This window comes from Triticum aestivum, chromosome 3D (assembly GCF_018294505.1).
Source record: "Triticum aestivum cultivar Chinese Spring chromosome 3D, IWGSC CS RefSeq v2.1, whole genome shotgun sequence".
Classification (NCBI taxonomy): domain Eukaryota; kingdom Viridiplantae; phylum Streptophyta; class Magnoliopsida; order Poales; family Poaceae; genus Triticum; species Triticum aestivum.
In genome coordinates, this window is record NC_057802.1 from 141,679,623 (window position 1) to 141,695,343 (window position 15,721).

Genomic DNA, 15,721 nt, shown 5'->3' on the forward strand with positions numbered 1-15,721 from the left:
TTTCACCGGGCTTGAAGCAGTATCCGCGACCTCTGGGTCAACTGGTTCGTGTTCTGTAGCAGTCCTATCAACCTTATGGGTCTCGGCCTTTTTGGATTCATTGCTCGTCGCCTTATTGGTTCTTGCCTCTGTTCGTGGCTTGCCGGGAGCATCTGCATATATCCAATCCCCGAACTTGAGCGACTTCTCATCATGAATCCCCAGTCCACATTCTTTGTGTTCATGACCAATGAGGCCACACATCTTACAAAAACCTAGCAAGCTTTTCATAGCGAACCAGGTATACCTGACGCTCCTTAGCACGAACAATGCTAACATACTTTGTGAGGGCCTGTCGGATATCATGTTTCACCCTTACCCTTACATAATCACCTCGTGTGTTCCCGTTCAGACGCATCTCCATTATCTCTCCAGCTCCTTTCAACAACTTCTCCACAATATTCTGCTTACAGTATGGGTCTGGTAACTTGTGAATCTGCAACCATATTGGTATATGAAAGAACTCTACTTCCTCAGCTTTGTTGAAGCCATCATACGGGCACAAAAGCACAGCCATATTGCGGAACAACCAAGGACCTTGCAGCATAATGCGTTCCCCGTCCCCCAAGCAGGATGCTTGGACGAGAAAACGATTAGGGCCGACCGGCCGAAATCTCACACTCTGCGCCGGATTCCACACAACTCTCATATCCTTGTAAAAGGCCGATGGGCTGAAGTTTTGTTTGTATGAACCCTAGCTAGGGCAAGTCAGCGGACGCTTTCCTGAATCTCGGGGTCATCATCATCAATCTCTACGTCAGTGAAGTCTTCATCGTTCAGATCCAGTTGATCGAAGAAATCACCCAGATCCGATCTTGCAGTCGCGGCGGCGCCGCCACCACTCGTGGCGGAGTGGGCGTCGGAGAAAGACGCCATCACCGGTTCCTGGTCCCGTCGCGGGATCGACAATGGCAGGTTTGGCGGGGACGGGCGTAGCTCGGGGGCAATCGGAAGGAAGATGTGTACGGGTAGGACTCAGAGGCGATCGGGATCGCCTAAGAGGAGAGAAACCCTAGCCAGATAGGCGTAGGGGAAACCCTAGAAAGAAAAGGGATGAAAACCCAGTTGCTAAGCCCCTTTGATGCACTTAGCACCTCATCTAAGCACCTATGCATTGGAACATGCCTTAGAGTTAGCCAAGCGTTCGGCGACCAATTCCACTCCCCCGAGGCCTCAGACATCGGGTGCTTGACGGACGATGAAGGGGAAGAACAAGCACGTGGACGCCCATAATGGATAAGAACGACGCAGGAACGTGGAATCGAGGGCAAGGTTCAACACGGGGAGCCAGACAGGGGCGGATTGCACGCCGAGGGTGAAGATGAGGTAGGAGCAAGCGAGTAGTGATGAGAACGTCGAGGCAAGCAACAACAGTGGTCTGCGGTGCTAGGGTTAGGGCTCCATGGCGGCAATTGTCTTCGAGAAGAGAACTTAATGGAAAGAGGGGAACATGAGTTACGCGAGGCACTTAAGGTTTTGCTATAATACAACAAAAACATGAGCTAATTTTTTTTTGACTTATCGATGGCATGGCTAGTGGATTTCATCAACCGGTAGAATTGGTGAAGGTCGAATTTGAGGAATCGTCGCTACTAAAATCCGCACTAAGCCTCACCTGGATTTGTTAGAGTTATACATGTCACCACTGCTCCGGGCCATCCGATTCCGGAAATTCCCTAAATCACTATCGTCCTATAGTTGTGATTTGCACCATAAAAATTGTTCATTCTTTTTATTTAATAACAAGGCATAGTTTTTGCTGGTTTGAGGTAGGCCTATTTCTATGCGTGTTACATGTTGAGATGGCAATGCTGGCATGTTAAAAGAAATGAGCTATTAGTAGAAGATTGTGACCCGATTACTGTAGAGAAACTCCACAGAGAGTTCTCTTGTCGGCCTTCAAATTTGTAACCAACCAGGATCCAGCCGCAATTTGACGTCCGGAGCCAATGGACGAGCTTCACAAGCACAAGCACGACTCGTGTTGTATATACTGACCTTGCCGTCCCTCTCGCTGGAAGCGAACAAACATGGAGTGCTTGACTTGACGGTACATCGGCTATACTCTACCCGACGCCGGTCGCTGGTGGCCAAGAGGCCGACTATCAAGAGATCTCAATGATTACCCGGCCCGCAGTAACGTAAGTGGCGATTGGCACGGGGTAGCCGTCGACGTCCGTGTCCCCGGTGCTCCGGTGCTCCGGTCTCGTCTGCGGGATGCGATTCTGTGTCCACCATGTGTTTGCCCCTGCATCCGCCGTGGCAGAGACGAGAGAGAGAAAAAGAGGGAGTTTTGCTGCGGCGTTCCCAGCGGGCAAGTTGGCGTCGGTCCTGCGCTGAGAGCGACCGAAGATGCCCGCGGATCCACCCAGAAAAGGGAGCAAATCTATATCGGACGCAAACAAGATCGTTCGGCACTGTGAAATCCGCCGGGGCATCGCCAATCCCCCGTCGTTTTCCAGGGATCCACGCGACCACACGCGGTCGGCAGCACGCAGCAGCTAGGCTAGCTATAGCCCCAGGTCGATGGACACGGGCCTGCACAGGCATTTGACTGCAGTCTGCAGCGCAAAAAAACAGACGAACATGGCTGGAAAAAAGAAAAGAAAGAGAAGATAAATGAGGACAGAAGAACTGTTGGCGCACAGCACAGCTCCCCGTCATGTGCCTGTCACAGAGATTTTATGTAGCAGCATTCTCTTTCGACGAAAGATTTTATTTTGTCATGAACAAGAGAAAAGAAGGGAATATCCATCTGCACAAATTATGCAGATTCGGGAAGGCGTGCACCCGGACCGGAGGGCTCCTTCTGGCCACACCGATTAACGTCTGATTGGCCGGAAAAGTTCTGGAAAGGGAATGAATTGTCAAGGACAAGTCTCAGACGGTACGGGCACGGCACGCACGCGCGCGTACGACAAAATCCGGCACTGTTCGGCTCGCCACGTCGCAGCGCCACACGAGCATCGCATATACGCATGCATCCTACGGCTGCTCGCAAGAGCCGTCCCCGACGTTCCGTACACACCGTTGAGACACTTTGACGATTCACTTTTCTGAAGTAGTACGAGTACAAAATATCAGAGACCTACGATTGTCTAGGCATTTGACATTCGTACTACTATCTCTTTTCTTAATGGGATTAAGTAAGTTAAACTGTTTTTCTAATCTACTATGACCATCGGATCCTCCTGTTTTTTAACTCTGTGAGGAGAAAAATCATGACGCTGGATCCAAAGTCGTGGCGTGGCGAAATGGCAAGATCCCTCCCCCTTACAACTAGCGTAAATCCACGGATCGGGCATAGGCATCATGAGAGCATCTAGACCCGAGCGTCCCGAACCCGCTTCAAACGTCCGAAGGAACAGTCCGGTCACTGACCGTCATAAAAATGCGATCCAGACGGGCTCCTTAAAAGGGCCTTAAATGAACAGGCTGACCGGCACTACTCATATTCAATCCAAATAAGAGGCGGATATAGGCGCTCGGATACGTCCGTCATGTTGGACTGACAATGAGGTCCCATAGGGAAACACTCCAAAACCCAGTGGTTCAAAGCTTGTCTCCTCCGTCGGACTGATGGCATCGCGTGGCGCCGCTCCGGCGTACCGTGTAGTGCCTAGTCGTCCATATTTTCCCCTCCCATCCGCTGCCACCGCCATTTTCCACTCGCCGTCCGCCACCACTAGCCATGCCACCACGCCGCCGGGTAAGGAGTTACCCATACCTAACGCCGGAGCGCCGGCTGCAGCTCCTTGAGCAGATCCGGGCAAGGCGCTAAGCCCGGATCGCCGCGGGGTTACCTCCGAACGCAGTGGATTCGGATTAGGACTTGGAGGAGGAGGTTGAGGTTGAGGAGGAGGATGTGGGCGATGCTGGGGACGTGAATCTGCAGGCGGAGCAGCAAGCCATCCTTAATTCCCTCGGATGCGAAGCCAAAACGCTGTCGTGAGCGGGAGGTGAAGGTGGAGCAAGCCATGGAAGTGGACGAGATGCTCGCGTATATGGATGAGGATGGTGCGGAGGAGGAGCCGGAGCCCTCCTATGCGCCTGTCCACCCGGCGCCCGGGACCGACGTCGTGAACATCTCCGACGACGAATCGTAGCTAGCTTGTCGTAGTACGTAGGTTTATTTTGCATGGTTTGTATGAATGTAGTGGATGAAATATAAGAGACCCGGATGTAGGGAGCAGATTTGAGACCTAACCGGTCACTATCCGCGAACGCGCCGTGGGCCCGAATTTGTCAAGTCCGGCTTTAGATGCTCTAAGTACCCCACAGGCCGATTAAAAAGATGATCAAGTGGTTATACCACATCGATCGACCTGGCATGGCATGCATCCTGCCGACCACCACCTCGGATTCTCCCATATATGGATGCAAGAATATGCAAGCCAGCGTGGCATGAACCAAGAACAGTTACCCCGTGTGGTCCCGGTCGAGCCTGGTGCACTGTCCACATGTGCACCGCCAGTGCGCCATTGGCTCCGTCGATCAAATTTAATCCACAGCGCAGCGCAACTCGCAAGTGGCGACGCATAAAATAATACCCCCGGTTTTAACTTCGCGCTTTGTCGCGATCAGGTACGGCAATAGAATAACCACGGCGATCGATCGATGGACCGATCGGTCGAGCTCGCTGGTCAAGCAGCGCCGGGGGGCGGCGGGCCACGCCGCGTCGGGCGCGCTGCGACGCGGCCGGCGGTGCGGCGAGCGCGTCGCCGGAGGGCGGGGGCAGACCAGCATCACGATCACGATCACGATCCGCAGGACGCGGTGGCCGGGAGCGAGATGCGCGCGCGCCCGAGCAGCGGCGAGCAGCGGGAGCCGACGCGCCGCACGTGCCGATCGAGGGGTGGCACGTTGGCGACCTCGGGGCCCGGCGATTTGGCACGGGCCACGGCGGAGTGCACCCACACAACACAACACAATGGGCGCAATATATTTTTCTTTTAGACAGTGGGCGCCGTATTTTATTTTGCTTCCACCTCGACCCAGCGAGCTCTGCATTTCGCTCTCTTTCTCTTTTTGGTTTCGCGAACGCGGGGGCGGTCGCATCTGGCGTAGGTGAGATGCATGCGAGATGCACTGCTGCTCGACTGTGGTCTGCTATAATCTGGGTGCTCCCAGTGACGTCGTCCTCTAGCTAGTACCTGCGGTTTTTTCATGTGCGCTGCGGTGGTTTGGACTTCAGAGCATTCCGCAGCATGTGTGGTAGGAGTATCACGTCATAGGTTTTGCCTAAAGTCTTCGTGAAAAGCATACGCACCGTACCTCCGAATGAATTTTGTATCTCGGCTCCGTTTTTTTAATTTTCAGAAGGAATGGACACCGTGAACTACTTGTTTATCTCGTACGCAAACTACCCGTAGAGGTAGCCTAGTCTAATGAGTATGACCGTCGTAGATGTGGCGGTTATACTTACATAATACTGGCTCTTTGATTACCTGAGAATGCTACTTTCACAATGTCAAAGCCCTTACAAGAACAATATATGTGTTCCCTTATTTTACCGAGCATTGTGTACATTGTGCAACCGAATAGATTCGTTATACTTTCTTCACTTGGACAGATATTGCACAGATACACTCCACTCATATGCAACCAGGTCAATGGTTTTAGTTTCATCATATGGCACTGGTTTAAAGAAATATCGGCAAACCAACTAGTTGGATGCATCAACTTATATGATAATAAGGAACCCACTGCTTTTCCCATTGAAAGAATCACAAGAGTTGTTTAATAACTATGACCACCATACATATAGCACACGTATTGCACATTATTTTCTTTAGTTGTCTCCCATAAAAATGGAGCTTTGACAGCATCAAAGCTTGCAAGATTCAACCAGTACATCGGGAAATAATAACATCATTTATACTCGACACGGCATATGCCACCCATACATAAGTTTGTCCACGCATATAGAATGCTCAACTACAGTCCTAGTATAGCAACTAATCACCTCAGCTAACAACCTGCATAATTACAAACAAACAAAAATGCAATGGTAAAACACCATGTACAATTTCTAAAACACACACCATGTACACATATATGCTTTTCTTTTGAGACAAACATATATACATCTCATACAAACCATACATTATATTGTCCCAACTTAGGGCTGGGACAGGCAGCATGCGGGTGTGAGAGTCAATCCACTGCCCTCCAAATCTAGACGAACAGTTGGGGGGTAGTGGTAGACGTCAATGGTCACAATTGGTAGAGTCCCTCATACTGTGAGTGGCGGGAAGATGAATAGATGCACGTGGTTAAAAGGCGATGCGGGCGGTGCCAATGAGTCTAGGATGGTTCACGCTATGGTGAGCACCGATAACTTAGTCGCTAACATCACTTGTACAACCGTCGGACCTGACGGCGGGAGAGTTCCTCCATGGTCGACCCTCACCGCCAACTAGCTACCCCCTATACATTGTTGAAAATACTTTTTTCTCTAACTAAAACACGGTATGGTCGATAGTTTTATTTAGTGAACATCATCAATCAGCTCCAAATCATAGACAAAAACACATTGCAAGTAGTATCATAGACACCAGTGGACCACCCCCACCCCCCTCGCCCACTTGTGCTGGGTAGATTCCGGGAGCCCCCTAGCAAATATAGAACGAATAGCATCGCCACCTCCGGACATGCGTGTGCGATTCCACCCAGTAGCAAGCGAGCGGGGGCGGGGCCCGCCGGCAGCGGGACGCCGCAGCAGATCCCCGTCCCACTTGTCCGCCTCCATTATCTTAATATTATTCTGGTCCACTACCCGCCACATCTCCCACCAGCCACATTTGATCCCCCCTCCCCCACATATGGCACCCAAGCTCCCGCTGCCTCCCCTACTCCTCTCCCCGTCTCGTCGCCGCCTCCTCACCCGCCGCCGCCGACGACGCACCGCGCCAGCAGCCTGACGCGAGTCCCGGTGTGGTGAAGCCAAGCGCTGTGCAGCATGGACATCGACCCTTCCTCGGTCTCCCACGCCGACGGCGGGGGCGACCTGTGGCCGTTCGACTCGCTCACCACGTCCCTCTTCTTCTCCTCCGTCTCCTCCTCCCCGCCGCTCCACCCGCTGCCCGTCGCCTCCTCCTCGTGGCTCACGCCGCCCTCGCCGCTCTGGCTCTTCGAGGACCGCCAGATGATGCCGATCGAGGTCGGCCCTGCGCCCGCCGCGACGCCGGACAACACTGCCGCCGTCGCAGAGGAGGCCCAGCGAGCACGCTCCGGTAAGCCTTATCATACTTCACTTGGAAGCAATCCTTGCTTCGTTTACCGCTTCCTGGATCGTACGGGATTTTGTTCCCATCTCTGCTTTGGCTTGTCGATGGAATCTTTCTGCTCCAAAGCTGGAACAGAGGGGCAGCTGGAATCTCTCTGTTATTCTAGTCGTTAGCACCCTAACCTTATCTTCTCTGTACGATCCGCGAAGTTTCCCAGCTTTGTGTTTGACTTTTTTGGGGGGCTCCTTTTGGCACGTTTCTCGGTTGCATATGATTCGGCTCATAAATCTCTCGAGGAAATAGAATATTTCTACTGTACTTGCTAATCCAACAAGACGGATAAAATGTTGTAGTAAAGCTTTATTAGCTTTGTTGCAGTGATAGGCTTGCCGTGTTCGATTAGTCTGAATGAACAAGCCTGGCTTTCCGTCTGAGTCCGACTACGTGGGGGTAATGCGTGCGTGCTTTCTTGTGCAAATGATTGGAAAATATTGGTTGGTAGCTTATTGGATTCCACTAGGAGATGGGGGTACTCGCCAATTACTGTATTACTATATATACGAATACAGAAAGGGTGTCATTTTTATGTTCAAAATAAAAAAGATAGGGTGTCATTTTCTTGTGCTATTGTTGCCTGAGTCATTTACTTTACCCAGTGCTGTATACTGCTTTTTGCGATGTCTCTTATTAGTGGTGGTACGATGCCTCTAAAGCGGCATTTAGTACAAGATATATAGTAGTGGTGGGGTATGACGCCACTGATAGTACATACTAGATTGTATTCAAAGTTGAAGCTGTTGGATAAGGCCTTACTTTGTCTCATTACATTATTAGTATTTACAAGGGAGACAATGAGATGTACTTTGCTTATGTGTTAAATAAACTAGGACTTCTCCACTTCATTGGTTGGTGTTTCAGGAAATGCTCTTGGCTTGATGATTGTGTGTGTGATACTGTTGTTTTGTTTCACTTTAGTGTAAGCATCGGTGCATTGCAGTTAGCAAACTTTATGGCTCTCAGAAACATATTTTCCGTTCGTGAAATAGGTATCGCTTGTCACATATTTACATGAGCGCAATGTTTAGACTGAATGGATGATTCATAGAAAATTGTATTGCTAATTTAATTAGTATTGGCATTCCTTTCTTATTTATGTTCCTAGCCGCATTTCCCTTACAATACTGCACTCTATTCTGCTAACTAGGGAATTCGGACACGCCAGTTAAGAAGACTGAACGTCTTACCAACAAATGGCAATTTAACCTAGCTCTGCATGACGATAGCACGAACAGCTCATGCTTGTTCAAGGAGAAGCTGACTCATGCTCTCAGGTACTTCAAGGAGTCAACAGATCAACACCTGCTGGTCCAGGTTTGGGCGCCGGTTAAGAGTGGCGATCGCTATGTGCTTACTACATCAGGACAACCCTTTGTACTTGACCACCAGAGCATTGGGCTGCTTCAGTACAGGGCTGTGTCCATGATGTACATGTTCTCAGTAGACGGAGATAATGCTGGGGAGCTTGGGTTACCTGGACGTGTCTACAAGCAAAAAGTGCCTGAGTGGACACCAAATGTGCAGTATTATAGCAGCACTGAGTACCCACGGCTTAACCATGCCATCAGTTACAATGTTCATGGTACCGTTGCCTTGCCTGTTTTTGATCCTTCTGTTCAATCATGTATTGCTGTCGTCGAGCTTATAATGACATCGAAGAAGATAAACTATGCTGATGAGGTTGATAAAGTCTGCAAAGCTCTTGAGGTTAGTTCTTTTGATTGTGTTTCTTTTATGTCACGTGAGCTTTCAGGGGACATTGCTGGACATTATACATTTATATTCTTAGTAATATTATTTGTGCTATATGCAGGCAGTAAATCTTAAAAGCACTGAGATATTGGAGCATCCAAACGTCCAGGTTAGCATCCAATCAATAGGAACAATTAATTTTTGCTGTTTTTACTATGGGGGGTGATTTATGTGTTTCTTTGTTGCGTACTCAGATTTGCAATGAAGGCCGTCAATCTGCCCTGGTGGAGATACTGGAGATCCTGACAGTTGTATGTGAAGAGCACAAGCTTCCATTAGCACAAACATGGGTTCCTTGCAAATATCGAAGTGTGTTGGCGCATGGTGGTGGTGTTAAGAAAAGTTGCTTGAGCTTTGATGGAAGTTGCATGGGGGAAGTCTGCATGTCAACCAGTGATGTGGCATTTCATGTGATTGATGCTCATATGTGGGGATTCCGAGATGCCTGTGTAGAACATCATCTACAAAAGGGACAGGGAGTTTCTGGCAAGGCGTTTATCTATCACAGACCCTGTTTTTCAAAAGATATCAGTCAGTTTTGTAAGCTGGAGTACCCCCTTGTGCACTATGCTCGTATGTTTGGATTGGCTGGCTGCTTTGCTATATGCTTACAAAGTCCTTATACTGGCGATGATTATTATATGCTAGAGTTTTTCCTGCCACCCAGTTGTAAAGAGGAAGATGATCAAAATGCCTTGTTGGAGTCTATATTAGGTCTGATCAATCAGTGTCTCCGTAATCTAAAGGTAGCTGGTAATGGAGAATCCAACGAAGCTTCTCTTCAACTTAGTAATGTCATAATGATTGAAAGTGAAGATTTCAAGACAAATGTGCATTTTGAGAACTCTGAAGGTTTTCGTGAATCACCCGAAGGTGATACACATGGAGGAGCCCACGAGTTCGATAAAGCGAATAGTAAAGTATCAGAGGGACATTTGTTGGCTGATGATAACTCTCAGAACAATGGCGTATCTGTCTCCAGGCCAAATGGTAGCGCGGCTTCTGATTCTTCATTGCTTCACAAAAATGGCAAACCCCCTGAAAGGAGACGGGGGAAAGCTGAAAAAACAATCAGCTTAGAGGTTCTTCAGCAATATTTTTCTGGAAGTCTGAAAAATGCAGCAAAAAGCCTCGGTGGTACGCTTCTAATATTTAGCCTTTTAAGTAAACAAATCCTTGGCTTTTTGTGTCTTACTCTTTCTGATTGCTAAGATCGCCCCACTTGAACTTGACTTGTGTTCAATTTGACAATCTAGTCCTCTTGAGCATGGATGTCAAATGAATTATCCAATTGGTAATCTGGTTTATGTTTGTTTCTTGTAGGGCTTAAATGGCAACAAAATGTTGCAGCATGCAGTGAGCTTATATGTTGCATCCATGTTTTCTTTTATTATTCTATTATTCAGAAAATATCATCTCAGTGTAGTTAGCATTTGGGGTTTTAGTTCCATCTTTCTTGTTGTCATGACACCTAGATGTGACGCTTGTTCCTGTTGAATTCTAAAATTGCAGAACGTAGACTCAGTGAAAGGGTTTTGGGTTTTGGAATTGATTAGAAGACAGAGATCCTCCAGTTTAGCATTTAGACACGGTAGGGTGCAATTTTTTTTGGCAACAAATAGGTTTTTCATGTGAAGCAAGAAGCATAGCATGTCATATTGTCATTCTTTTTAGAGGCTGATGCTTTTTGTAGCTAATTGATACTCATATCACTTTGTGTTGAATAGCAGAACTTGGGAAAGGAAGGATGATGAAGTGTTGATTATTTTTTGAGATTGAAATTAGATCTATGTTTCTTTCTTCAGTTTCGGTGAACTTGAACCATGTACATTATGTTGTTCAGGGTGCATTCATTCACATACATATTGAGTAGGGATCAATCAGTGCATTGTCTTATTCACAGATTAGTAGATTTTGTAGGCAAGCTCACACTAGTAAATGTGTACTATGGATTTGTATGGGTGGGTAGCTATACAATATACACAGTGCACCAATGATATTTATGGAAAGCCCTGAAGTTCGCAAGTAAGTCAATTTAGTCAAGATTGAGGATGTTTTGTCTGACATGATTAAGACACAGGCACAGACTATAAATAATAATAAAAAATCTGACACCAGACATAGAACATCACAAGAACTGTCATCTTGGTGATATGTCAATCTTTTGTTTAAGTGGAAACGAAGAGGAATTTATCTTTCTTTTATGTTGTGTAGCAAGGCACACAACGGGCTAAACACCCCCGGGAGGATGTCCAGGTGGAGTCAGCTTGGTTAGGGAAGAGATTAGATCTTAGATGACAGAGATGACCCCGGGGAAGGAATAGATTTATTTCTCATTTCTTATCCTCTAATGATCGATTACTACACCTTTAATAACTGGCAACTAGGGAAACAAACCTAAAGGTCATTGATTATTATGGTGATAGATAACATGAGCTTATCTCCTTTGTGCCGCCGACCAGCTGTAAGACAATGGCCCACCTCCTATTGTTAGCCATGAAAATATGTACAGAAGCAACCTAGCTAAATGAATCTTGTTAATATGCCCACCTTCACCAGATATCACCAGCGGTCTAATTTGCTTGTTGTAACCTTCTGAAGGAAAATAAGTCTGGGCTTGTGCATGAATCATGATTGTGTATTTTGTAAGCTGGCTTCCTTTATTTTAAAATCCTTTTTCCTTTGACCTGTTTGCTTCTTCTGAATCTAAAAGAGAGTAGATGCATTGAACATTTAATCTTGCAATGGTAATAACATTGTCGGGTTCGACTGTTGGATGTTGGCATTAGCTAATTATATTTTCGGTTTGACAGTGTGCCCCACAACCATGAAGCGCATCTGCAGGCAACATGGGATTTCTCGTTGGCCATCCCGAAAAATTAACAAGGTCAACCGGTCTCTCTCGAAGTTAAAGCAAGTAATTGAGTCTGTTCAAGGCTCAGACGCGGCATTTAACCTGACATCTATCACAGGCCCTCTCCCTACTATTCCTGTTGGTCCTTCATCAGATTCTTTCAATAAAGAGAAAGCAAGTGAAAGTAAAGCAGAACATTCAAATCGTGCTGTTGATGGTGACAGAGATTCATCTTTACAGAAGTCACAAGAAAATGGTAGCCACTTTGGTGCACTCATGTCCCAGCAAGGATTTGCAGACACTGGGAACAATGTTCAACTTGAAGCAGACAAAGCTTCTCTCTCGAGAAGCTCATCGGGAGAAGGCAGCATAAATTCACGTACTTCGGAGGGCTCATGTCAGGGAAGTCCCGCAAACCAGACGTTTGTTTGCCAGCCTATTGCTTCAATGTTCTTGGAACCACAAGAACCACAACTGAATCCGGAAGGGTTCACAAAAGAACCTTTCCAAGAACCAGAGCTACCACTTTCCAGGATGCTCATAGAGGATTCTGGTAGTTCCAAGGATTTGAAGAATCTCTTTGGTTCAGCAATTGGCCAACCAATGTTAGCCCCTCCCAGCAATTTTGGGCCAATGCGAAATTCGGGGACTGTGACGATAAAGGCGAGCTTTAAGGAAGACATTGTAAGGTTCCGTTTCCCGTGTTCTAGCAGCGTTATGGCTTTGAAAGATGAGGTTGCCAAAAGGCTGAGGATGGATGCTGGCATGTTTGATATCAAGTACCTTGACGATGATCACGAGTGGGTGAAGTTGGCGTGCAATGCGGACTTGGAAGAATGCATAGAAATCTCCCGGCATTCTGGTACCCATGTCATCAGGCTGTTGGTTAGCGACGTTGCGGCCCACATTGGTAGTTCTTGTGGAAGCTCCGGTTGATACCCAGATCAACATTTTTAACTTTTTCTTTCTTTTATAATGGGTATGTACAAGTTGTTCCAGGAGGTCAGTTTTTACATGCTGTTAAGCTAGTTGTGTTGCTAGATAGCATTAGCAGCTTTACTGTGTTCGACTGAAGCACCAATTTTTTTCTTGTATGAATATGTGTAACGCTGCAAGATGCGCGTGTTGTCGATGTACATATTTAGCACGTGGTGCTGGAAGTCCTGGGGGTACAGTTAAAAACCGAAGTTGTTGTAATATGGCACTTTTGTTGTCCAGAAATTGAACAGTTTTGGAAGTTCGTTCCTTCTATTCACTTTCAGTTCCTCTTGGGTTTGAGCTTTTTGAGGCTTGCTTGGTTCATTGTCCCCTGTTGTGAAAAAGATAAATTCCGGAGGAAAATAGGTGTAATTTTCATCGTATTTTCAGCGACATAAACCTGAGCTATTTGCTGCTCTGATAGAGTTATTGGTGCCCAAAATTCAGCTGCTAACAGAGACTTCTTGTCCATCCAGCATTTCAGGAGCCGTTGTTTGTATTGCATCACTCATTTTGCAGAACAAACAAGAGAAATTTCCAGCCGGAGTATTTATTTCCTTTAATGCCACAAGTGCGAGTTATGCATGATTAGGACCTACAGTACATATTTAGGGAAAAGGAGAACATATCTGGTGATACGGCTACCTAGGTGATACAATGCTCCAGTGTGTTATGAGCCGTTGGATCATGCTCAAAGGGACAAGATGCATGCACACGTGACGGTCAGCTGCTTCACCATGAAATATTCAAAAAACACCCTGAACACATTCTTAATTGAGGGCAAGGCTGAAGCAATCAGAAGATAATTTATTTGCATTTCCTCAGATTTGCCCATTTTTATTTAGCAGCATAGGTGCATTTTAATTAACCACAAGATTCACTCAAGTAAATTTGCTTCCTCTTTAAGATAAATGCCAAAAGTTTCTTTGCGTGCTCTCTACAAAACTCAAATAGCTTTATTGGAGCTAGTCCCGAGTTTTATATTGTACAAGCTAAACAGACATTAAATTTGTGATGACCAACTGGAAATAATAAATAAGTTCATCTTTCAATAGTACTTTTATAGATTATCATAATTCAAAATAAAATAAAGTAAAATAATACAGTATGAAAATCATGGATTTAACATACCAAACCAGTTATCTTATTATTCATCGACAAACTAGTGAAAATAAAAGTTATTTTTTTGTTGAACTTTTGGGCTTGAATGTGTGTCTGGACATTGAAACAGAGACTTTTTTCCTACCGTCAACTAAAGTGAGGCTAATTGATCAGTAGTAGAAAAAGGTCGCAGGCTCAATTAAGAATATGGTCCAGGGGTTTTTCACATATTTCAAAGTGGAGGAGCTGGCTACACATGCGACATTCATCGGATCATATTGAAGGAGATCTAATGGTCAAGGATTCACTGGAGCATCGTATCACCTAACAAGCCGTATCACCAGATATGTTCTCTAGGGGAAAGGATGGCGACTGGTCTACTTAGGAGAGAGATCCATGGTCTATTTGACGAGTCGTATAGGGGTGTGTTTGGTTGCTGGCTGTGAATTTGCCTTGTTGCTCACTTGGGCCCGATTGAGAAAAAAACAGGGAAAAACCCAACATCTGCACATCGTTTGGTTGCCCGTGTCAATGTTGCCTGCATTAGGGGATCGGTTTTGGCATATGGTGTTTGGTGTCCTACATAGGCGCGCAAATGCAAATACACGATGTTTGGTTGCTCACAGGCAGCGAGGTGTGGTAACCTTGTACCCTACATGGTGAGCTTGCCCGCTACATCTTACACATGATCACACCAACAAAACAACACTGCAATCACGATGAACCGGATGATGATGCTTGCTTGAGCACGGTCTTGGAGTAAGCATCCTCTGCCACCTGCCTACTCTTAAACCCTCTGTGGCAGCTGTTCTCGTAATGTGACACTTGTTCATTGCATGCTTCCAATGAACTGTAAAGCCCTGGAACCCTCCCTCGAAAGACTACATACCACTTGTCCTAGCATTGCAGAAGAGCAACAATTCAAGCAGCAAGCAATGGAGCATACTAGACATGAAACATAACAAAGCATGCATGATCATACGGCATAGCAAATTCATCCTACCACTACTATGGTGTCATCCTACCACCACATCCAAAAGAAGGTGTAATCCTACCACTGCAAGATCGCCATCAGCGTGAGGGGGGGGGGTGTAGTATATACCACCTCACCAAAATATACACACCATCGATAGTTTTCAAGCCCTAGCTACACAAAATATACCTTGTCGCCATCGCCATCACTGTCGAGGATCATGCACGCGGTCACCACCACTAGAGACAACACAAGTAGTAGTGCTTGCCCAGCCAGCTACTGAGCCAGAGCATCCTGTGAGTGTCTGCCATGGCAACAAACCCAACACCATGGGTCTTGTTGTCCAGCAGGTGGCTCAGAGCTGCCATCAGAGCCTCTTGGCTGAAGCCACCTTGATCCATGACGGCGGTGTAGAGGTCAGGGTGGATGTCGAGCGGATTGCTTTCTCTTATGGCAGTTGCCACCTCCTTGACGGCCCCAGTCATGTTGGTGAAGACACTGATCTCGTCCTCCATCAAGCCGCCCCTCTTCCTCTTTCTATGAAGCACAGGGACGTGTTCAAAGCCCTTACCAGGACCCTCAAGGACGATGTTCTGTGACTCCTGGGTGTGTGGAAACTCAGGCATGGGCGAACCGAGCAGCTCACGGATCCCATGGCATGCTTGCCTGCTGCCAGCCCAAAGGAGAAGTTGTGTTGCATCTAGTTGTAGTTCTAGATGGGTGTGCTGAGAAACTCTG

At 46.9% G+C, this 15,721-nt stretch overlaps 1 protein-coding gene across 1 annotated transcript; it reads left to right on the plus strand.

The window, feature by feature from the left end:
* Window positions 1-6,820: 6,820 nt before the first annotated feature.
* Window positions 6,821-13,186, plus strand: LOC123077913 (protein NLP3). Its single transcript, XM_044500281.1, has 5 exons — window positions 6,821-7,274; window positions 8,473-9,032; window positions 9,139-9,186; window positions 9,272-10,214; window positions 11,891-13,186. Exons 1-5 carry the CDS (start codon window positions 7,001-7,003, stop codon window positions 12,865-12,867), a joined length of 2,802 nt encoding a protein of 933 aa, XP_044356216.1. The 5' UTR covers window positions 6,821-7,000; the 3' UTR covers window positions 12,868-13,186.
* The last annotated feature ends 2,535 nt before the right edge of the window (window positions 13,187-15,721 follow it).